Source organism: Scaptodrosophila lebanonensis, unplaced genomic scaffold (genome assembly GCF_003285725.1).
Source record: "Scaptodrosophila lebanonensis strain 11010-0011.00,11010-0021.00 unplaced genomic scaffold, SlebRS2 tig00000085-arrow-pilon, whole genome shotgun sequence".
Classification (NCBI taxonomy): domain Eukaryota; kingdom Metazoa; phylum Arthropoda; class Insecta; order Diptera; family Drosophilidae; genus Scaptodrosophila; species Scaptodrosophila lebanonensis.
Window position 1 is genome coordinate 4,535,906 of NW_022060564.1, and position 22,651 is coordinate 4,558,556.

Here is a 22,651-nt window from a genome sequence, read left to right on the forward strand (position 1 = left end):
TTGGTATCCAGCATCTGTGTATTTTCCTGATTCTACTATTTTTTTTACTCTATTTTGAAAGTTAGATTCGGCAAGTGCTTCAATCGTGATAGATAAATTATATACTCGTACACCTGAGTATCCATAAATGTATATTTTCGAATAAAGTCTTTCAAACACATTGTAGAAATATTTAAATATTCATAAATGTTTAGAATGTTAAACTATTGAGCAACTTCGTCATAAATATGTTTGTACAGAGCATGGGAAAAAATAGGTATAAATCTGGTATACATTTTCTATAAAATAGGTATGAATATGCTTAAAAATTTCACTTTGTTATACAAATAACTACACATTTCACTTAAATAATAATAATTTGTAAAGTGCGACATCGCATAAATATAGTTTTTAATAAACAAATTAATATTCCTTGGTATAAAAATGCACAAAATTCGTTGTAAATATAGATGATTTGGGTATAAGACTATACATTCATGTTGTTATAATAAGCTCTGCACATGTTGATAAAAGAATCGAAAGGTATTTCAAATTTTTGGAAATATTTTTGAAAAAGGCCTAGGTGTTGATTAGAAGTAAAGACATTTTAATAATATGTGTATATAGTATAAATAAGTTGAAAGAAGGCCTATTTTAATAAGCTCTACGCATGTTGATAGTAAGAATCGAAAGGTATTTAAAATTTTTTGGAAATATTTTTGAAAAAGGCCTAGGTGTTGATTAGAAGTAAAGACATTTTAATAATATGTGTATATAGTATAAATAAGTTAAAAGAAGCCCTATTGTATATGTAAAATATATCACGAAGACGTATATTGGAAGTTATAAGGAGTTATGGAATAATATAATATAATAATAATATAGAATATTATATAGCATACACATTATTTAACCTCTTAATGGTCTGTTTCTTGATCAACCGCATATTCACTGCACCTCTAGTTTGCTTTAGAGAGACCGCGAGAACGTGTAAGACCTCAAAGTCTACGCCCCTAAGTGAGTCAGAGTAATATAAGAATAAGAAGCAAATGCCCTTGGTATGTAAATCGATCTTTTGCGATAGCTCATGAAATGTAACTTTTTGTTTAATACGTTATTGTTGCATGTACATACAACTGCGTACCTACAGGTCTCCCAGACAATTTTGTATAGCCTCATGATTTTATTATTAGATCAGGAAGCACGCTTATAGCTTATAGCTATACCTATAGTTCGCCGCATGTTTATCAGTTTGCGTTGGTTTTTTCTGCCTAGCACTGGTTAGCATTATCTAATTAAATCTGTTTTATTTTTGAGGCTTTTATTGGTCTTTTTTCCAGCTGTTTTCCTTCCCTCACATTTTGCAAAACGCCTTATTGGCACCTACTTGTATTGTTGAGCATGAAAGTTGCATTGAGACCATTAACGACGCGTGACGACAACACAGACGATTGTGTCAATACGTAATGAATATTTCCTTTATTTGATACTCTTGTATGTTTAGTTTGTTGGCGCGTGCAGACAACCTATTCGAATTACTTGAAAAATAAAAAAACAGAATGAGCGGGTTTATTAATTTTGCGCATGTTTGCAAAATGTTATTGCACATGAACTTGAACTTGAACTTTTTCCACCTTTCTCTTGAAGTCTGCTGATTGAGCAATCAACCAGCTAGCTTAGAAAGTTTGTAATATAAATAAGTGCAAATAAATATTTCGAAATGATTGAAAAAATAATAAATTTAATAATAATTATTAAATAATTACAAGCGATACGGCACTGGTAATATTTTGTCAAATTTGGGAACAAAACAAAGATATACTTGTACTTAGCTGTTAAAGTTATTCAGTTGGTTTATAAATACACCATTATGTTGATCTTACAGCATGCTTCGTACTACTTTAAAAACCGACAATTCAAAAGTCAATTATGGTTAGCATATATAATCATTGTGTATTGTATTGTGTTATCAGAAGCATTTAGTTTTTTTTTTTCTTTTTCAATTTTCGTTGTTTGGTCAGGACATTGAACTGACAGTTGTTGTTTATACAATTCTGCTTTCGTTGTTGTTGTTGTTAGGCAGACAGCCAGACAGTCAGACAAATACCCAGACAATAAACACTAATGCGACAAGCACTACGGCTAAGGTTCCTACATATTTCGACTTGTGCACATATCCATATACATTTATGTGCTCTCCCAAAATTGTCTGCCTTGCCTTAATATGTAGTCTTATGTACATACGTATATATGTATGTATGCTTAAAATCGGTAGTCTTTGTTTCGTTATTGTTGCCGTAGATTTGCCGTCTGTGGCATTGACTTGTCTGCCTCGAGTCCAATCAACTTTCCTGGCGCTTTGTTGTCCTCGAAACTCTCACGCATCTGTCTCGTCTCGTCCAGACAAAATCTGCAAGCCCTCTATTCTTCATACCTTTGCATTGACTTGCTGAATTTGTTTGTGGGCACACGGGTTTGGCAGGGTTTTTGGTCTGACCCTTTTTTATGGTTGATTGAGCTTTTCCTTCTCAAGTTTTCATTAAAATATAATTTGGCTTTGAAGGACTCTCTAAAGTTTATTCTACAAGTAATTAACTGGTGCAGGAGAGACGAAAGAAAATTATGCAAATTTAAACAAATATTTAAGATTATTCAGTCAATACAAGTATGTTTTCTCAAATTTGTTTTGAATTTCTGTGTTAAAAATATGACTTTAGCAGCACTTGTTTGTTGTAAATTTTAAATGCAATTATAATTTCTCACAAATTAATGCATAATTGAAAAGGCTAAGTACATTTCACATTGTAAAATCGGTAGAAATAGGTTACAAATTGTCTGTAAATAGTTTTAAGATCATAAATTTACATTTAAGCTGCAGTTTATTGAAATGTTTTTTATAAAATGTAGTATAATATTTAGTACCCGGAGAAAAAAACCCTATGCGGTTTCTTCAAAGTTTCCAGGCAGCAGGAAACATTTACGTTTAAATGAATGCCTGGATTTTGGGAATGGCTTAGCCTACACTGACCAGAGTCTATGTATACCCCGATTCTCCTTATCACTGGAGAACACAAGTTTATTGCCCAGTTTTTGATATTTTCCTTCCTTCTACCACTACAGAATTTCAGGAACATTGTTTACAAAAGCTATTCATCGAAATTGGAGAAGTTATTAGAATAACAATTTAACGCTAGTATTAGGTAAGGTAATGATATTTAATAAAGATTTCAGTTAATTAATTTTTAATAATGATCTCAATTTAAATAACGCCATGAACGAAAAGTTGTTGACCGCAAAATTTTTAATTAACTTAATTTTCCTTTGGCCTTTTCAAAAGAAAATGTCTTTGAATATCTTACCGCTATTTTTAAAGTCAAGCACCATTCTTCATTAGCTCTTACCAATTATTCAGTAATGCTTTCAATTTACTGGAATTTATGTTTCGAGTGCTGCTTGATAAGATTAACACTTGGGTCTATATAAAAATATAAATAAATAATAACTTGTTTGGTGCAATGCCGCATAACAACAAAATTATTTAGAAATATATACGTATAGGTATATATGTATGTTTGTATGTTGCTGCTACCGGAAAGAACCGGCTATATCAAGTGTAGGCTCAATTTTAATATAAAGAAGCATTTAAATGGGAAAGAGGCAATTGAAGGCATTTGAAATGGTTATCCCTATTAACAGCTTTGAATGAACAGCATTCCATTAAGTATACTAAAAAATACTCCCATATTTGTGTACATACGATAGATATATGATGATATATGATGCATTGAGACCACTCCGCCTAAAGCTTGATAATAACAGTAATAACTGGTTTTCCGCCCATTTCATTTTGCATGCAAAAACTATCTAGTTGCAAAGTTTTGTTGCTATGTGACCTTCACTGTTCATTGTGTGCATAATTTAATAATATATGTACGTGTATACTCACTTATATATGTATACCTATGCCTATTTATATATACTTGTATGTAAGTACAAGTATATGCATGTGGGCATACTGTTTGCAATTTGTATAAAATGACAATTGGGTCGAAAGTTGTTTATGCAATACAATGACAGTTTATTTGGCTTCCTTAGCTATTTTAGTTGTCGTCTCTTTTCATTGAAATTGTCTTTTTACTGGCAAGTACCGGGGACCTTGAGATGATTTCTTTTATAGTATTTGTCATGTAAACAAATGTTGATTTGTGTGCCTGCCTGTTTCTGTAACCATCATCTAAGATAGTGGAGTAGAATGAATGGAAATATACAAATTTTATATTAAATTTCCACCGTCTTACTACGCAAATAGTTGGCATCTGAGTTTTTATATTAAGACTCGTTAATAAATCAATTAATACACTAACCATTATTTAAGATAATGAAATAGAATGGATGGAAATATAAAAATTTCATATTAACTTTTCTGCCGTCGTACTACGCAAATAGTTGGCAGTATTTTGACATTTGAGCTTTTATATTAAGACACGTTAATAGTTGAATACATTATATAGACCCATTATAAGTCGTCTGTTTTCATTTAAAAACGTCTTTTTAATATACCAGTCATATTAACAGCTCCTTTTATTTGTTTCTACATTCTGTAAACCTATGTTAATGTAATTCCATTAATCAGATTGCATGGCAGCCCCTATGGTTAAGCTTAAATGATTAACAATATAACTAAATATAAAACAAATCGACTCTCTGCTTTAATATATAAAAAAATTTAAACAAATTTGTGCAAATCATCTAATAGATTCAATACTTTTATATTGAATATACATATGTATGTGTGTTTTTATAAACAATTTCTATCAATAAAATACTATATGTATATATAAACAAATATATAACGTTCACCAGATTTGCTTTCCCATTTCTTTTCGTTGTTAATTCCCATTTTCTTCTAGGAAGAATTATTTTTATGAATAGCCACTTTCTGAACTTGTTGTTCCGTAGAACTTGTTTTATTTTCACGTAAAATTCTCATTAAAAATGGGCCAATACTCTCCATAAACATTTTCGAAAGATAATAAAAAGCTCTTTGTCTGTGAAATTGGCAACACACACACGAGTATATGTATTTATATATGTATGTGTGTGTACACGTTTGTTTGACTGTAATTACTTGACGTTAGTTAAATATGACAGACAGTTGAGAAAAAAAAAGCTTAAATATGCAACAGACCGTAAAGAGTTTTTATGGCGTTAAACGAACAATATTGTGTACCCACCTTTCTATGTATGTATGTATATACACGCGTGTATGCATGTATGTATGTATGTATAGAATATACGGTTCGAGTGTAGAAATGTGCGTCATATTCGCAGTAGAAAAAGGGAGCGCAGTACGTTAAATGGGAGTGTTGGAGCTCTTGTAGACTCTTGCGTCACGTGCAATTGCTCTCACTTGCTCTCAGCAGTCCATCAAACTCTCCACTCTCGAGTTGAAACCGCTCGTTCGCCGTTGCGGCAAAAACCTGAACATTCAGTCGACATCAAAAGATGAAACTGTGCTCATCTCGCAGCAAATCGAGTCTACTGAATGTTGTAATAGATCAACGTCTTAGAATTGACACCTGTCGATATCTAATTGAGATACTATCGCGCCGCATTACTGGTGATTAAATGGCGTTCAATTAAAACGGTATTACAATTTTTAAAACCCAATTCCCTCTAATCTCGAGTGAGTGGTCTGTGCAATGAAAATAATTTGGCACCACCTGACAGTCAAATGTCGTCGTTGATATATTTCTACTATATACATACATGTATGTGTTTTGTTTTTCCGAAAGACGCAAAACACAACTCATTGCATAAGCAAGAAAAAAAAACATACATATAACAAATGTTTTAAAAAAATTAATTTTATACATTTCTATCAACCTCTTATGCCACCACAGACAGTGCGATGCCAAAAACGCCACACTCACAAAATGGCCAACAAATCACCCGTTTATTGTGGAAGTGAAAGTTTTGGTAGCTGTGCACTTTTTTTGTTGTTGCTGTTTGTTTCCTTCTTTATGGCTTCTATATGAACTTTTGGATTAGTGCTTGTGAATAATTAAACATTGATTAAAATATGTATAAGCTTGCTAGATCAGCAGATGGGAAAAACCTATCTGGCGAGCTGTAAAAAAAAATTTGGCAACTCATACTTGTACATGCCTGTTGCTATTTTGATTCACTCATATTATTTCTCACTTGAGCTGAAATTTGACACACAAGTGTTTTCCATTTAATTTTCACACATTTTCCACTTAATAGTATTATTTTTTTCAAAAATAAGTGTCTACATATGTTTCAGTAAAGGTGTAAATAGTGGGAATTTTCTTTTGAAATGATTTAATAACCTTTGCGCCGGCACGAAATTCCATTGATAGCTGCTATTGCGCCTCTTCGTTTATTGTTTACTAATGTCAGATTTTTCGCATGATCGGCACAGCCGTCTGGTTATAAAGTTCATTTGGCAACAGTTTTCGAAGTTTCTGGACCGTACATTTTATTACCAAACAACTATTTAAAAGAATTTCGTGTACAACATTTTTCGGGAATCCAAATGGGCTATTTATACCCGTGTAGCATTCCCTCTTTGTGTCCAATTTAGCGTTGTGTTCATTAACATCTTAAGCATGTACATACTATATGTACATATGAACGAATTTATATGCACATCATATGTTGTTGATCTCTACCGACCGGTTCTGTTCTGTTCTGTTCAAATAAGAAGTATAAGAAATCCCAAAAATACATTTATTTCAACAGTTCAGTCGAGTCGAGCAGCATTATTCCTACATAGGTATAAGGACTTACAATCTATCGCTATAATAATCTATATCTTTTATTTCAGCTGGTTAGACCTGTTCCCACATCTATGGAGTTTCATCTAGACAGTGCAGAATACTGCCAAGCACAGCACAAATAAAAAGTAAGTTTAACAAACCATAGATATCTTCTTTTTTTTAAGTGAAAAGACTAGAACTACAGAAAGTCTTGTAATTCTATTAATTGAATTGCTATAATTGCCATTTAATTGCCATTTGGTCATGTCTGATATTAAAAGCACCCACACACAATTACCAAAAGGTCATTTCGGTTAACAACACGAAATTGTTCTCAAGGATGTACAAAAAACTATGACAAACGGAAAATTCTAGACAATTTCTATACGTTTCCAGTAAAATTGCATGTGGAAGTAAATGAACAAGAATGAGACGGAAATGAAAAATAAGTATTTATAGTACTACTTATATTAAACAATTTCATTTTTGCGTGCAATCTTCATAACATTTAAGTAAATTCCAATAACAAAGTCATTCAAAGTCAGATGTAGGGACCACAGACCACACAATTATATCGACAATCAAAATTTGACTGAATGACCCAAACAATTAATACAAATTAGGGGAATTGAACGAAAACAGTTAAAGAAGAGGCTTCCAAAAAGAGTTCAATTTGAACATCATTTTGACCTTCAAACTGTCAGATAATAACAAGAGAGAATAGTCAAACAAATATGCTCCATTGCCCTTTCCAGAAGATGTAGAACCCTCGAAACGAACTCGCTGCTGCCGTGTGGGGGCGTAGTAATGTATTAAAATTGTTTCGCTAATAATTTGAAATGTTAAACAAAGTTTAGGAATTGCTTATTTATTATGTATGAAGAGTTATGTTTATGTAGCTTTGGAATTATGGACAGAATTGTGGAAAGTCTGTGGCAGGGGAAGGGGAGGAATAATATAATTAAATTGAATAAACTCGTGTTGTCTAAGGACTAGAAGAGTTTGCCTAAAAAGTTTGGTCAGAATGGGCTCAGCCGTTTCCAAAATCCAGGCGTTCATCCAGACAGACGGATTTGTCTATTTAACCTGCACAAACCTAATACTATAGCTTCATTTACTTTCTGGGTCAGGCTATAAAAAGTCTGACTATTAATGACTCACTCATTAAAGGAAATGTTGGAAGAATAGTGAAAAAACTAAGGTGTATGAAAGGAAATGTGTACTTTGGCTTCAGAGTTAATAATTGTTCGAAAACAATCAGATGGACAGCAATCATGCCATAGGTTTAATATACTTTATAATCCTCTTAATATATGCATATAACACCATTCTAATATTCCTGTTTTCTTACGCAGGTAGTCATTAACTAAAGGAAGGCCGTGATAGCCTGAGAGAACGCATCACCGTCATCGTCACCTCTTCGGAAATCACCGATAAATTTGTGGATCATATCAGCCACGCAGACGTTTGAGCGGCAGGGCTGTTAATCGATCGTGTGAAAAAGATCAAGTGCTTTAACTTGAAAAGAAAACTGAACATCAAGGCGAGCTGCGTTCGTTCATATCACAAAAGAAAGCAAATAATTTCAAAAATTTCAACAACGAACAATTTTAAGAGTTTTTAACGAGAAAGACAAAACAAAAGAAGAAGAAAGTAGATAAATCTGCTACCAAATTGCAAATTGTATTAAAAAAATTGCGGCTTAATCATAACTAACAGGGATTTTATAGGAAGAGAAACGATTTCATTAAGAAGGAAGACAGAGAAAATTCAAAATTATTGTTTGTGATAACATTGAGGAAACCCTTTTTGTACTTAATTAAAGCCCAACCTTTTTTTTACTCACACACCACTAATTTGTGTTTAATGTAGAAAAAGGCTAGCGTGTGCACAGTTAATTGTATTTTTTATATTATTTACAAAAACAAAAACCAAAATCGAAATCATCTAGGAACACGCTGAATTTTGTAATATAGAATTCTAAATTAAATCAAGCTACTTCCTGATTTAAAAAAAAAAAAAAACAAAGAAAAGCGAAAAAGTCGCAGAAGGAAATCAAATTAAATTAGACTACCCGTTTATAGTGTGACAGTTATTTAAATTAAGTACAAAGGTACCAAATTAAAAAACAATTTAACAAATTGTAAGTTAATAACAAATTGAATTAAATCTCCTGGTTGATTGAAAAAGTTGATGAGCATCAATATGCGTCAAAAAGATTTGCGCCCAGCACCTGCTCTAATTGAGTATAAGGGCATGAAGTTCCTAATCACCGATCGACCATCAGATATTACAATTAATCACTACATTATGGTAAGTGCCGCATTAATATTTATCCCTGAACGAACTCTATTAACGATTATCTCGATTATCTTGTGCAGGAGCTTAAAAAGAACAATGTTAACACTGTGGTGCGTGTCTGTGAGCCGAGCTATAACATTGAGGAGTTGGAGGGCCAGGGCATTACGGTCAAGGACTTGGCCTTTGAGGATGGCACCTTTCCGCCGCAACAAATCGTTGACGAGTGGTTTGAAGTTCTAAAGGATAAGTAAGTGGACACCATTAAATGCATAGTTTAAATATGTAAATATTAGGCATAAACATTATTACGTTTATTTCTTATTAACAATCTGTGTACGGCTTTAATTCTGCTATGTACGTGATTCTTGAAAAGCGAATTTGATTTTGATATGTTTTTTAAAATAATTATTATTTCAATTGGAAGTTCAGTTCGAAAAAAGAACTAGTCTTCAAATGAAAGAAAGTGAAAAGACAATTTCTGTACTAGAAACTTTGGTAATATCCAACTACTTGTATCTTAGAACTTAGCTACACTCTTTAGCCGTGAATGGATCAGCAGAAAGATGGTCTAAATGTTAGTTTAAATGGGAAATCTGCTGGTTTGTAAGTTTACTTTAACAAAATTATATTCAAGAGAAGGATAGTTGGGTTGCAAAATAGGTTTCTTAGAAGTGATAGATTCGTAAATATATCTACGGTCACACATGCAAACAAAAGCGTAATTTTTTTACGCTTTGAAAAGTAATTCGCAAAGGAGAAGAAATGTTAGTATATTATTCTTAATAGTTTTCATTTCATCAGAGTTGGATGTTCAGCAGCGCAGAGTTTGTGAGCTTGCGGACAATTGCTGTTGTGTTCTTATATCGATTACATCTCACAAATAAACTATCGATATGTCCGTAAATGTTGTCCCGCACCGTCTTAATTTCAATTGATTTCAAAGAGAATTGACTTTTTTGAGTGCAAATAATAATATTTAATATTAACTAATTTTCCGGGAAAGTTGATCTTTGCTTTAAAATAATTTAGAAAAACGTTTTTTTAAGCCCAGGTTCCAAAATACTGAACGCTTTTAAGAAATCTATTAAATGTTATCGTTAGTGCAGAGCATTAGATAGCACCAAAACATCGATAGTTCTCCACATCTCGTTCACACAAGAGCTGTAAAAAGAATCGACTTAAATGATATTTAACATTTTTGGTAAAAATCTATAATTTTTTATCAAATCGATTAATCGTGCAGTCAAATTTATACTTGAATTAGCATATTACTATAAAATATGATATTGTTCAGTTAACAATTAATCGATTAATAAATCAAAAATGATCGATTATTCTGCAGCGCTAGTTGACAAGCCAAATGTCTGCGTGTTTGATCGCCGCTTAAGGGATATTGAAGATTTAAAAACTTGTCATTATTTTGTAAATATTATTTCTAAGATTGGTATTTTTATTGCTTTTATAAAATATATATAATATATAACATGTAATTATATCTAGTACTTACATATATACTATAAATATTTTGATATTTGGTTAACATTTCACTGTATTCTTATTTTACGTAAGAGAGAATATTCAGATCTTTAGCATCTACTATGCTAATTTAAAATGCGACACCTCAAGTGATTTTTATCAATTCATTCAGTATTATTTATTGCTTTGCATAAACAAAAACAAATGAAACATAAACATCAAAGCTAAATCAAGAAAAACTAACAACTGGGCAAAACCGACAAATCAAACAAAACTAGTTTAAAGAAAATTTTAAATTTTAAATCGTAAACAAGACTCCGCTTATGCTTTGCTTTTCAGTTTTGTATTTCTAACAACAACAAAAAAACAAACTGAATGTAGTCTTTAGTTGCATTTTTCACTTTCTAAAGCTAACGTCACTTTTTGTTTAGAACGCTTTTGTTAACTCTTTCTCCCATTCTCATTGTACTAAGTATGTATATTATTTGTTCCACTGGCAAATAACACAAACAAAAAATAAAAAAGAAAGCAATCCATCTACGAAATACTACAAATTTCATACCAAACTTACTTCCTTCCTACTTGTGTGTTGTATGTGTGCTATTTTTTGCTGCTAGTTTTAGAAAGCCCACAAGCGCCACAGTATCCTTCTACAAACATAAGCGATTCTCGCTCAGACACATACCAAAAACAGCTCCAACTACAGCAACAACAACAAGAGCCAGTCTCACAACAATAACAACAACAACAACAACTACAGATACAATGCCCCTAACAGCAAATGACACAAGCGATACAGCAGCAATTTTAAATAATACTGCATTTGTTGATAATGCCACTTGTCGGTAAGCGTAGAAGAAAACTAATAACAATTTATATGTTGTTTTGTATCAAGGAACGTACAATATAGGCTTAATTTATAGTCGTTCTTAAATTATATTTTAATATATTCATATACCATGTTGGGACTAATTTATATATCGCTTTCTCCACAGATACCAACAAGATTCCGAGGCATGTGTTGCCGTGCACTGTGTCGCGGGCTTGGGACGTGCTCCTGTCCTGGTGGCCTTGGCACTCATTGAATTAGGCTTGAAATATGAAGCAGCTGTTGAAATGATAAGAGAGTAAGTGATCCAAATAAATACAAACAAATTAAATGACCTGCGTCCCTCTCCCCTGCCAAGTTTAAACGTTAAAAGCTCTGAAGAATATTCAAAATTATAACGAGATCATATAAATTAATCCAAGCTTTGAAATTTTGGAAAATAAGGAGAAAATAAATAAACTCGTGCTACATAAGACTTAGGAGAATGTTAATACGTAGTTAGGTCACTGTGCGCTCAGCCGTCTGCGAAATCCAGACGTTCATACAGACAGACGTTTATGGAGGAGCTTCTTCTGCCTGTTACATGCATTTAAACACACCTATGTCCTTAGCAAGACCTTTTTCGCGTATAGGGTATTAAAAATGAACAGCGCGAATAGTACGAATAGTGATGCAAATTTTTCATTTCACTCTCCATCCAAAGCTCTATCAAGAGATCAGATAACGGCTCATAATAATAGTGTATGCAGCAGAAAGCAACAACAATCTTCTAATCTGAGTTCTCTGTTCTATATTCATCTCATTTGCAGCAAACGACGCGGGGCCATCAATGCCAAACAGCTGTCATTTTTGGAAAAATACAAGCCCAAGGCGCGACTAAAGCACAAAAATGGACACAAAAATTCATGCTGTGTGCAATAGATTTCCAAAACCACATATATTCCCACCAGATAAAAAGTGTTCATTTTTTCAAAACAAAAAAATAAAAAACAGAAGAAGATGGAATTAAACAACAATAAATCTACACCTAAACAGTAATATTGAAATGGAACTCCCAGAGAAACAGAAAAACAAATAAGCAAACAATAGACCAATAGACAAAATTGCCCAGTAATGAGAGAAAGGCTACTTGAGGAACCCAAATTGAATTCTATTGTCCCGAATTGTATTGTATTTATTAATTGATTGTAATTTATTTTATTATTAATTTCATTTGTAAAAATCTAAACATAAATAACAAAAAACAATTGTACTAAATGTATTTTGTTTTGGATACTTTTTCTAAAGAAACATAAAAACCTACAGTCGAAATAAGTTCAGCAAAAAAAAAAGTAATTTCACATCAGACATCATAGGCAATAATATGAAGTTGTATTGCAAATAGCTTAAACAAAATAATAACAAACAAGATGTTAGAAAGCAAATCATATATATGTATACAATATCTAAGGAGAGAGAGAGAAGCGTATTGCGAATTATTTAAAAAAAAAACTGCATACAAACATATACATATAGTATATATACATATATAAATATACAGCGCTAACAAAAATATTCAATATGCAAAATATGTACTTATATTGAAGTTGTAAAGAGGAAAGAGATATGTTGCTGATACTCATTATGGATTTGTACGATCTGCGTAAGTGCATTCAATGCATTTTATAGACACGGTACTTAAGAGCATTCAAAGATGTTTTATTGAGGCAGCAAATTTATTAATCAACAACCACAACAACCAACCTATTGCCAACTGCTTTTTTTAAGTGTAAAATATGATACAAATACATACTGATTATTGTATAGTTTATCGGCAGATAGGCACAACTGATCAGAGTCCAAGAGTAGCGCTTAAACAACAAAACCATATTTGTAAACAAAAAGCTCTGACGACCCAAAAAAAAAACAAAAAACAAAAAACTGCGACTGTAAACTGACTTGATTTGATTCTCAAAACAAAACAAAACCAACAAAAAGTAGAAGCAACTACTTTCAACTTAAATCTATATTGTAAAAGAGTGTGCACAGCTATCAACGAACTTCTTACATAAGCAAGCATTACATATACGAGTATATATAAACAAGCAAACGCATATGTAAATTAATTTGCTTTCTTTTTATTATTGTATTGCCACACATGTGCTTAACTATAATTTCTTCTAATTGTCAGTCTTTGTGTATAGGGAGGCAGAAGCAATTGTCCGTTCTACTCTTATATATTAAGCTCAAAATTGTTTTCTTGTACAATATAAAATCGGTAGACAACTAAACAGATACAATTAAATAATAGTTTAAAAGGGAAACATATACCAACTAGTATATGGATTCAACTAATCACAGCGGAGATATAAAGTCATAAGCAACTCCACTCCACATTTATTACAAATAAAAAAGAAATTAAAAACAATAAAAGAAAAAGAAAAGCTAATCAATCACAAGCAACAGTTGTCAGCAAACAAGGAAAAACTACAGAAAATTGAGAAAATGAACATGAAAAAAAAAATAAGAAGCAACATTAACCTTATTTAACAAAACAAATTATAGTGTGAAAAGCGAAAAATGAGAAATTAATGCTTACAAGTAATTTAACCAATATTGAATTGTAATTTTTTAAAATGTTAGTCATTACAAAATTAAAAACAATATATAAAAGTCAAAAATAAATGCATTCTTTCACTGGTAACGGGACAAACACTATTTTCAAATTCTATTCAATAAGAATTGCATTGCGTCCGATTTAAATCAGATATCTACGATTACGTTTAAGGACTTGTTGTCAGTTTGTTATTTGGGAAAACCATTGAGAGATCGTTCATCGATTCAACAATATCTACTTGTATAAGAAGTTGCTCTCTTTTCATCGACGCTGTTGGAGATTTTACTGAATATATAGCATATATAGTAGTTGTTGCATTAATAAAATAATATAATATAACATTCAGATTAAGTTTCTTAATCGTGTTCCATCAATCAATCAACCAAGTTAAAGGCCGGTGGCTTCGTCTGGTCGGTCTTCTTCAAAATGCTTCCGATATCTACCCATAATGTTTTTACTAAACATTGTCTGGAAGGCTTTGTTTTTAAGAAAATTCCGCCACATGCCATAATAAAGAAACCTTCTACTTCTTGAAGAATCCGCTGAATCCGTTGCTTAGCCAATATATTTAGACCTGGCTTAAACATCTTTTGAGCTGCTTCCCAAATCTTTTACCAGCATTGTTTATGATCCTTTATTTTCCACCAGTTAACATCCATTATTTCATTTTCCAAATACGAATTCAAATAAATGTACATAAATATTAAAATGGTTAAATTGGTTATCTCTTTCCCCAACTCATTGTCGTGGAAAATGAGGCCTGAACATGGTAAATATTTTATTTTTATCAAAACAGTGTGATTAAAAAGCATAATTTATTCAATATTTTAAGCTTTATGGCTTATTAAGATTTCATTTTTTTTAAGTTAAGTTCCTATATATTACAGTGAACCAATATAATACCCAGACATAAAAATATATATATTTCTGAAATTATTTAAAGCAAAACTGATTGCGAATTATTGCAAAGCTGTTCTGTAGATCGTTTTTCTTTTTCAAAAACGTTCAGAAATGTTTCAGTAAAGACTTAGCACGATTTTATATTAACCAGAAAGTAAGATGTTAAGGATAATTTGTTTTTAAATTACCAATATACGATATTGTAGTCGTACATAGATATGTGTGTTGGACGAATGATGTTAGAAACTTAAATGGAGACGGATAAATCAGTTACTTCAAATTGTAACCTCACCCCGCAAGATCTTCTGATCAACATAACATAATATATTATCCCCTGAAATCATTAATCTATACGAAGAAGCCAGCGTTGAAATCCAAACTCACGGTCTATTAGTAAAGAAACGCAGCTACAATTACAAAGAAAACTGAATATTGAAAAAAATCATTTCACATTTTCTAAATTGCAATTTTTGTTTTGCATTCAAGATATGTCTAGAAATTTAGAAACTAATTAAAAATTAAAATCATATTACAATTATTTTAAGCAATTTATGAAAAGCCGTATATACCTTAGGTTTTTTAAATTTTTATTCATAAATAACGCATTTTAAATACAATATAATTTTTAAATGACTGATAGACTGACTGCTAATTAGCAGAGAAGCTTTTATTCTTCTTTTTCTTTTACTCCTCCTTGAAGTGCAAATGAAACTCTTGAGCCTGGCCTTCTTTGCTAAAGATGCGAACATAGGCAGACTTCCAGCCCCAACGCCAAATGGCCGCATATGGGAAATAGTAGATGAATAGATCCATTAACCAGACGCGCAAGTTCAGATACCAGCGCACAATGGCATATTTATGCAAATAGGTGACAAGGAATAAACCATAACTAACTATAAAGCGATCCCACAATTTCATATCGTAGTAATATAGCATCTGTTGTGGATCGCGCTGCTCGCCAGCTCGATAATCGAAGCTGTAGTATTCGTAGCCACGGCAGTAGGCCAGTCGTTTTGTGAAGAACACCTGCGCCTTGAAGGATAACATCATGTTGACATGCCAAAGGCCGTCAATGAGCGCCTTCGTCATTTCATCGAATTCCGAATTAGTTTGTTCCAGCGCCGGAGCAAAAACTCGATCCATTACAATTTCCAAGCGCTCCTTGGACTCGGCCCAGTTGCGACCGCACACATTGTACTCATCCTTGATGCCCAACAGATAGCCCAGGACGCGCCACATGTGCGTGGTGGCCTCCAGGAAATCCTCATCGTACAATTGTATGCGATGTGCCCCGACTGTTATGAAGCCAATGAATCCGAATTGCGTGAGTGCCAAGTCCTTTTGCGTGATTTGGCCGGCACCACAGCGTGCGCTGGCCTTGCTAGAGCGCGAATGGGCGTTACGTACTGCGGCGATGCTGGTCCAAAACTTGCTTGACTTGTCGCTGCCGACGGGATAGGAATACCAGGCTTGTGTATGGAATATCGTGCGTATATAGCGTCGATAGGCCATGAAAGCATTCGATGATTGGCGCGTGAATTGCAAAACACGCAGTATGGAGGGTATGGCGAGTACGGCGATCAGACCGGCCAGCATGCCCGAGAACATGACCATCCGATATTTTTGCAAATAGCCTTGGCCGCTGAAAAAAATGAATGAAATTACAAGTAGAAAAGAGAAATTAGTTCATTTCAAGATAAATTAACAGTGGAAATCAATCTTTCGAACTGGCCTGGCTGTTGATCTCACTTTTTGAGTTACTTTTTTAAATTAAAAAACCAAATAACTGAACAGCAACAACAAAACGTGAGAATCAAAAATCGATTAGACCCTATTTTCTAGATGTTTGTGTTAGCCATTGTATGGTTAATTAGCTCCGACAAAAATGACTAACCGTTTAAAAAGCTGCTCATCGTACCATGGCGGCAGCTCCAAGTCCGACCCGCTGTCGCCCTCCTGGCTGCCCTCGTTCAGCAGGCGCTCCAAATAGGCTTCAGCCGTTAGTGCTCCTTCTTCCTGGCTATCCTCTTTAGTAGCTGCATTTGTTTCAAGCGTACAAAGAAATGCATTATTTAAATGAAAATGTCAATACAAACTGATTATACAACGTAAGAGCAATAACTGGGGAAAGTGAAGAGAAAGTTGTTCATTCACTTGTACTTACAGGCATTTGGGGCGCCTCTTACAACGCTCTGCATCATAGTTGCTGTTCATGCACTTAGCGCTAATCAAGCAAATTAATCTCACAAGTTGATAGCGTGTATGAACTTTTGCAATCAAGCGCAAAATTTTAAACACGTCCGATTGGTGAAGAAGCGCGCGAAAAACTAAACATTCGTTAGAATGTCGCTCTCGTTAGCATTGAAAAAATGCAATTATTGACTAAGACCAGCACTTGCGTGGTTGAAATGGAGACCACTATACCCTTATATGCAGTCATGCATAGAGTTTGATATGATTTAAATGCTTATACTATGTGCAATTAATTAATCATTGCGAGCTCCCACTGTTGAGGTGTTGTTTTGTTTTCGTAGAGCTGTAACAATGTGCCCACACTTTTTTGTTGTGGTATTTTAATACCGAAAGTTTGAATGCTGATAGCACAGCTGATGGCAACGAACTTGGCAGCACTGCTTCGCAAACCGTGTGTGGTTTTTGTGCGTTGCCTCTCTCCTGCCTGCATTTATTTTTATTTGGTGGCATTTCTCTAACAAATTGTTAGCCATGAGCGCCACTGCCGAGTTCCAACGGTGGCTCGACGAACAGCTGCGTGCCCTGAATACGGACGAAAGCGTGTTTGGCACCTATATTGTTGGGATATTGGAGGGCGATGACACGCAGGATGAAAAGACAGAGGCGCTGGAGGGGATTCTGAAAGAAACGGGCGTAAGTACAAATGCCTACGTGTATATACATACATACATACATATATGAAAGGTCATTTATTTATATTGCTGCACTTTATGTTGCAGGCGGCCAACATTGATGAGCTGGTTGGCAATATACTACAAAAGTGGCTGCAAAGCCATCCCAGTGCCGATGAGCCGCCCAAGAAAGGTCTGGACATCGATGTCAATGCCCAGTTGGCTAAATTGCTGGAACAGCAAAAATTGCAACCCGCTGCCAAAGAGCGTCAATATACCGCCGAGGAGTTACGCATAAAGCAACAAATTTTGGCGCAATATTCACAGGTTCGTTCAGCTATTTAGCTAACCTTTTTCTCATTTCATTACAAAAGCCGGCATTTCTCAAACCAATCTCGCATTTGCTTAGAATTAGAAATCTTACAAACCCCAATTAATTATATTTTTATAGTTATTTCAAATGGTGCCTTTTAAATTGTAAAAGATGAAGGTTTCGATAAAAGTCCCAGCGATCTTTTCCTTCTTTTTCTTTCAAAATTGTGACCTTTTTGTAAATGTTTTTAAATTATTTATAAAGATAACTTTTTTATTATTATTGATGAAATTCGTTAAGGCTAGAAGTGATAAATGTTCTTTTTTATTCGCCCATTGCATCCTGCAATGATATCAGACTCAAGATATTCCCTGCTGTTCCAAATCTTCTAATGTTTTATGGCTTTTTGGATATGTTCGCTATAGACTCCGAAACCGCTCAACCGATTTTGATCAAATTTTGTAGCAATATTCCAAATAGACTCGTGGGTAATCCTGCGAAATTTCGTTTCGATCAATTAAAGTTTTCTGGTCTATTTATGCTCATTTTGTTTGTTAGTGTTTCGTTCGCCAATAAATAAAATTGCAAAAAAAATGAATAAAATAAAATGCCAATGAAAAACGCATCTATAAGAAAAAATTAATGTAAAAGATGAGCTGAAAATGGCGATGAACGCGAATCACGTTTGAAAGATCTTTGCGAAAGGACATCTACATCTAATGCCATAGAAACGGAACAAGAACGCGAGTCCCGGCTTCGGCAAATGCACGAACAGGCATCCACATCTAGAGCTATAGAAATAGAAACGGAACACGAACGGGAGGCGCGTTCATTATATTAATGGCACTTCTATCTCTCTAAACAGACTGTTGTCAGCGTGGAAGACGAAGCCTCCTCAGACGCGGAGGGCGCTGAGCCAAGTAGTGCTGCCGCTTTTGCCCCCAACACCAACAAGTCCGATGTCCTGGCATTGGCCAAGGAGAAACGCGAACAGGCGCGTTTGGATAGCGCGGCTAAGAAGCAAAAGGATAAGGAGGATCGTGAGAAGCAAAAGCAACAGCGGGAGGAGAAGAAGGAGAAGCGGAAAACCGTCAAAGGCGAACGTCGTCGGTAACCGACGTTTCTGGCTCAACTTAATTTATTTTTTTTCGTTTTCCAATTCTTTTGTGCAAAGCTCAGTGTACATTTTGTCTCAAAGAGAAAATCCTTGTATATCATGAATTTTGTGGCTCAAGGAACGCACGCGGAATATATGCAAATTGTTATGCAATTTGAAATCATTGTTCATTGATTTTATTTTCTAAATTATGTTTAATGTGATTTCTTTTCATATTGCAGCAATTGAAATTGGTTTTCTAATGCTAACTTGGCCTTTGATTTTACGTTTGAATTACATTTAAAATTTAATGTTAATTATAGGTTTCATTTTAAAATAGTATTAGTAGCTCTAGTCTTCCTCATCCTCATCGTCTTCATTATCAGTTTCTTGCTCATCGTCTTCGGGCTGTTCCTCCAACGCTGTGGGCTCCTCGTTCAGACTTTCATTCGCCAATTGCTGACTAGTGGTTTCATCCTCATTATCGTTCTCATCAGTGTTCTCTGCCGCTGGTTTATTTTCCTTTGTTGAGCGCAATTCGTCTGCCAATTTCTTCAGAGCCGGCAAATCATCGAGCTTGATGCGTCGATTGTTTGGATCCAAACAATTGACTTTAACGTTAATAAAATCGCTAATGTGTTGCTCATCCCAGCTGGAATACTGGGAAACAAACAATAATTATAATTAATTCAAATGATGGGCAGTTTCTAAAGGAATTAAATATGCAGCAACCGATATTTAAAATATATTTTTAAACATAATGTACAAAGGAACCAATGCTAATAAATAAATCAACAATTTTATTTTGTATTCTTTAAAGCTATTATTAGTAAGCATCTTCAGTTCCTAAACTAATCAAAAAATCTATATTCGAGTTTTCTCCAATTGGATGAACTTTATTACAGTTTTGGGACTGCTCTATTAATGTGTTCTTTAAATAGGAAAATAAACCTTTGTCAGCATAATTATATAGTTTCGAAAAAGCATGTTTGATGTGATTTTTTAGTCCAGGACTAGTCTAATACTATATAGTACAAAATAAATGTGGATAAAGCATTTTAATAATGCCAAGAAATTTTGTTTAAAATATAGATTTTGGCAAGGAGAATCATAAAAGTTGCTTGGAGTTTTTGTATTTTAAATGAAAGTAATTAAATTTGTTTAAATATTGAAAATATTCCTGTAACTTTTCTGGGTTTCCCTAATCCCTTTGCCTACAAAACTATTCACTTACCACCGAGCTGGATGTGAAGAGTAACTGCTCGCCATCTTCCGCGGCATCGCCATCCATGTTAGCTGCCGTTGCCTTAACGCGCAAATATTTCTGCAACAGATTCGTGTCCTCGTCCTTGCGCCACAGACACAAGCGACTGTTCTGCAGCCAATCCTGTGCCAGCAGATCCCGTTTGTTCAGCAGCAAGTCGAGTTGCGACAATTTGACGAACTGCTTCTTGGGTGGCAGGCTCTGGGAGCGCTTGGTCGAGGTGCTGGCTGCCGCGTACTCAATGGCGTCCTCGAACTCATCCTCGCTGGGCTCCGAATCCAAATCGTATTCGTCGGCAGTGTCGAAGTCATCGCCGCTTACCTTGGAGGCGCGTCGCTTCGCTTTGTTGGCAGCTGCTGGCGCTGCTTTGCGCTTTCGACCTCCACCATCGCCACGTGTCTGCTTCTGTTGCTTTTTCTTGGTGGGACGCCAGTCCTCCTCGGAATCATCGTCCTCGCTGTAGTCCTCATCGTCGGAGTCAACAAATGTCGTGGTGACCAGCTCGGTGCGACTACGCATCCTTTTCTGTTGATTTTACTGCTGTATTATTGCTCCTTTTCTCGACAATTTTCAAGTGGACCTTTCTCGGGGCTCTGCCTCCTTTGCGTATCGAAGCTGACTGAAAATTTTTTGTTGACTCCGAAAAAAGCGCTGTGCTAAATAGCAACACATCTTCTCTCAGCTCAGGGCTCCATTTGCACTCGCACGGGGGTTGCAATTTCCTTACGAGGGAGCTTTCGCGCCAAAGCTCATTCTTGAGCTTGGCCGGGGGTTTTTTTTAGCAACGCTCTTCAATGCGAACAAGTGCTACTAAGGGCGTGCATCTTTGGAAACCCAAGTGTTAAAAAATGAATATAGTAAATAAATGGACATTATAGAGAGACCTATTATTCTAAATGTTCCGATTTTTACGAATTTCATTTTAAAACTTATGTGGGCGTTAAAGGTCCCATCCACTTAGTCATATCGATTTCTGATAATTATTAGAATGATTTAAAGAACTTTGTTCGACCTAAGTGAAGATTTTAAAAGACAACTTTGTAAAAAAAAAATTTTTTTAATTTATTTTATAGCATATTTATTTTGAAATTTAATTTGACTACAAATGACTATTTTTATGCCCTATTTTAAAAGACAACAGTGTAAAAAAAATGTTTTTTAATTTATTTTATAGCATATTTATTTAGAAATTTAATTTGACTACAAGGAAGTACGCAGCTTTTTCCATATATTCGTAATCAGCACGTAATTGTATATATTATCATCAGGACGAGAGAAATAGGTATAGCCGTGTCCGTCTGTCTGTCCGTTTGGATTTCGGAAACAAAACTTGGTATGTTGTCGCTCCTAGTCCCTAGAGAACACGAGTTTATTTTATTTTTTTGATAAACAAAATAATATAAAATTATAATAAAAATAATATAAAATATTAATAATATTAATATTGTTGAAAAAAATCCATCTCTATACGACAAAGCTTGATCCCTTTGTTGCTTAGCCATGTCATTGACCATGGCATCGAATTTTTAAACTAAAAATCCACAACAAATATAAAGATATCATGATATATTGGTGGTTTATCATGGACCGTAGCATCTAACTACCAAAAGTATAAAACAAATAAAACCCTTTTATCATACGACGTTTATACGAAGCTTTATCTCTGCGTCATTTGCCAAAGATATTGACAATGGCATTAATTTTTAAAACAAACAAATGGCCCATAAAGTTGTCGAGAAAAAAAACCCTACTAGAGATGTTGATTTAAAATAAACATAATGAAACAAAGCAAAAATCTTGCATAAATAAAAAAACAAAAAGTGAAAAAATTAAAATAAATACGTCCCGTCCGTATGCCAGTCGAAGGCTAACTAACTAAATTGTCAGTTTGCCTGAGGAGTCTGAAGTTCATTTCATTGAGTAGTGTTTTCTAACTACTGTTACACAACACTAACACACAGTGTTAGATAAATAATGTTTATTGGACCTAAACGGATGAAATCAGTAGCCTTTATGAAAAGCGCATTACATTTCGTTAATGCGGTTTGCGATTCATATTTGTTATTTATATATGTATATACAATTATGTACTTTTATTTCAAATTTCATCCAAATCGGTCAAGTCTAAGACAACAATTTCTGTACAGTTCAGAGCTCTCTCCTGTTATTTATATTTATTTATTTATTCAAATACAGCTTAAAGGCAAATTAAATTACAGATAAACTATGAAAGTCTAAGCCATAAGCTTAA

General features: G+C 34.1%; 5 protein-coding genes across 5 annotated transcripts; 3 read left to right on the forward strand and 2 right to left on the reverse strand.

Moving 5' to 3' along the window:
• Positions 1-5,484: 5,484 nt before the first annotated feature.
• Positions 5,485-8,178, forward strand: LOC115626360. The gene is made up of 3 exons (XM_030521710.1): positions 5,485-5,626; positions 6,830-6,907; positions 8,117-8,178. Exon 1 carries the CDS (start codon positions 5,485-5,487, stop codon positions 5,605-5,607), a length of 123 nt encoding a protein of 40 aa, XP_030377570.1. The 3' UTR covers positions 5,608-5,626; positions 6,830-6,907; positions 8,117-8,178.
• A 752-nt stretch (positions 8,179-8,930) lies between these two features.
• On the forward strand, positions 8,931-14,031 carry LOC115626358 (protein tyrosine phosphatase type IVA 1). The gene is made up of 4 exons (XM_030521709.1): positions 8,931-9,074; positions 9,143-9,309; positions 11,534-11,665; positions 12,177-14,031. Exons 1-4 carry the CDS (start codon positions 8,955-8,957, stop codon positions 12,286-12,288), a joined length of 531 nt encoding a protein of 176 aa, XP_030377569.1. The 5' UTR covers positions 8,931-8,954; the 3' UTR covers positions 12,289-14,031.
• A 1,402-nt stretch (positions 14,032-15,433) lies between these two features.
• LOC115626405 lies at positions 15,434-17,372 on the reverse strand. The gene is made up of 3 exons (XM_030521770.1): positions 17,028-17,372; positions 16,758-16,899; positions 15,434-16,505 (listed from the first exon to the last, which is right to left on the reverse strand). Exons 1-3 carry the CDS (start codon positions 17,062-17,064, stop codon positions 15,548-15,550), a joined length of 1,137 nt encoding a protein of 378 aa, XP_030377630.1. The 5' UTR covers positions 17,065-17,372; the 3' UTR covers positions 15,434-15,547.
• A 146-nt stretch (positions 17,373-17,518) lies between these two features.
• Positions 17,519-19,317, forward strand: LOC115626396 (coiled-coil domain-containing protein 43). The gene is made up of 3 exons (XM_030521759.1): positions 17,519-17,749; positions 17,836-18,054; positions 18,906-19,317. Exons 1-3 carry the CDS (start codon positions 17,588-17,590, stop codon positions 19,152-19,154), a joined length of 630 nt encoding a protein of 209 aa, XP_030377619.1. The 5' UTR covers positions 17,519-17,587; the 3' UTR covers positions 19,155-19,317.
• A 156-nt stretch (positions 19,318-19,473) lies between these two features.
• Positions 19,474-21,084, reverse strand: LOC115626397. The gene is made up of 2 exons (XM_030521760.1): positions 20,371-21,084; positions 19,474-19,796 (listed from the first exon to the last, which is right to left on the reverse strand). Exons 1-2 carry the CDS (start codon positions 20,917-20,919, stop codon positions 19,488-19,490), a joined length of 858 nt encoding a protein of 285 aa, XP_030377620.1. The 5' UTR covers positions 20,920-21,084; the 3' UTR covers positions 19,474-19,487.
• Positions 21,085-22,651: the final 1,567 nt, after the last annotated feature.

What these genes read in the sequence shown, in the direction of transcription:
- LOC115626360 (XM_030521710.1), top strand. Translation starts at nt 5,485, where the DNA reads ATGAAACTGTGCTCATCTCGCAGCAAATCGAGTCTACTGAATGTTGTA.
- LOC115626358 (XM_030521709.1), top strand. Translation starts at nt 8,955, where the DNA reads ATGAGCATCAATATGCGTCAAAAAGATTTGCGCCCAGCACCTGCTCTA. An exon ending in TTTGAAGTTCTAAAGGATAA is followed by an intron (nt 9,310 to 11,533) that starts GTAAGTGGACAC and finishes CTTTCTCCACAG; the next exon opens with ATACCAACAAGATTCCGAGG. An exon ending in GCTGTTGAAATGATAAGAGA is followed by an intron (nt 11,666 to 12,176) that starts GTAAGTGATCCA and finishes TCTCATTTGCAG; the next exon opens with CAAACGACGCGGGGCCATCA.
- LOC115626405 (XM_030521770.1), bottom strand. Translation starts at nt 17,064, where the DNA reads ATGATGCAGAGCGTTGTAAGAGGCGCCCCAAATGCCT. An exon ending in AAGAGGCGCCCCAAATGCCT is followed by an intron (nt 16,900 to 17,027) that starts GTAAGTACAAGT and finishes AAACAAATGCAG; the next exon opens with CTACTAAAGAGGATAGCCAG. An exon ending in GATGAGCAGCTTTTTAAACG is followed by an intron (nt 16,506 to 16,757) that starts GTTAGTCATTTT and finishes CATTTTTTTCAG; the next exon opens with CGGCCAAGGCTATTTGCAAA.
- LOC115626396 (XM_030521759.1), top strand. Translation starts at nt 17,588, where the DNA reads ATGAGCGCCACTGCCGAGTTCCAACGGTGGCTCGACGAACAGCTGCGT. An exon ending in GGATTCTGAAAGAAACGGGC is followed by an intron (nt 17,750 to 17,835) that starts GTAAGTACAAAT and finishes TTTATGTTGCAG; the next exon opens with GCGGCCAACATTGATGAGCT. An exon ending in TTTTGGCGCAATATTCACAG is followed by an intron (nt 18,055 to 18,905) that starts GTTCGTTCAGCT and finishes CTCTCTAAACAG; the next exon opens with ACTGTTGTCAGCGTGGAAGA.
- LOC115626397 (XM_030521760.1), bottom strand. Translation starts at nt 20,919, where the DNA reads ATGCGTAGTCGCACCGAGCTGGTCACCACGACATTTGTTGACTCCGAC. An exon ending in TCTTCACATCCAGCTCGGTG is followed by an intron (nt 19,797 to 20,370) that starts GTAAGTGAATAG and finishes TTTGTTTCCCAG; the next exon opens with TATTCCAGCTGGGATGAGCA.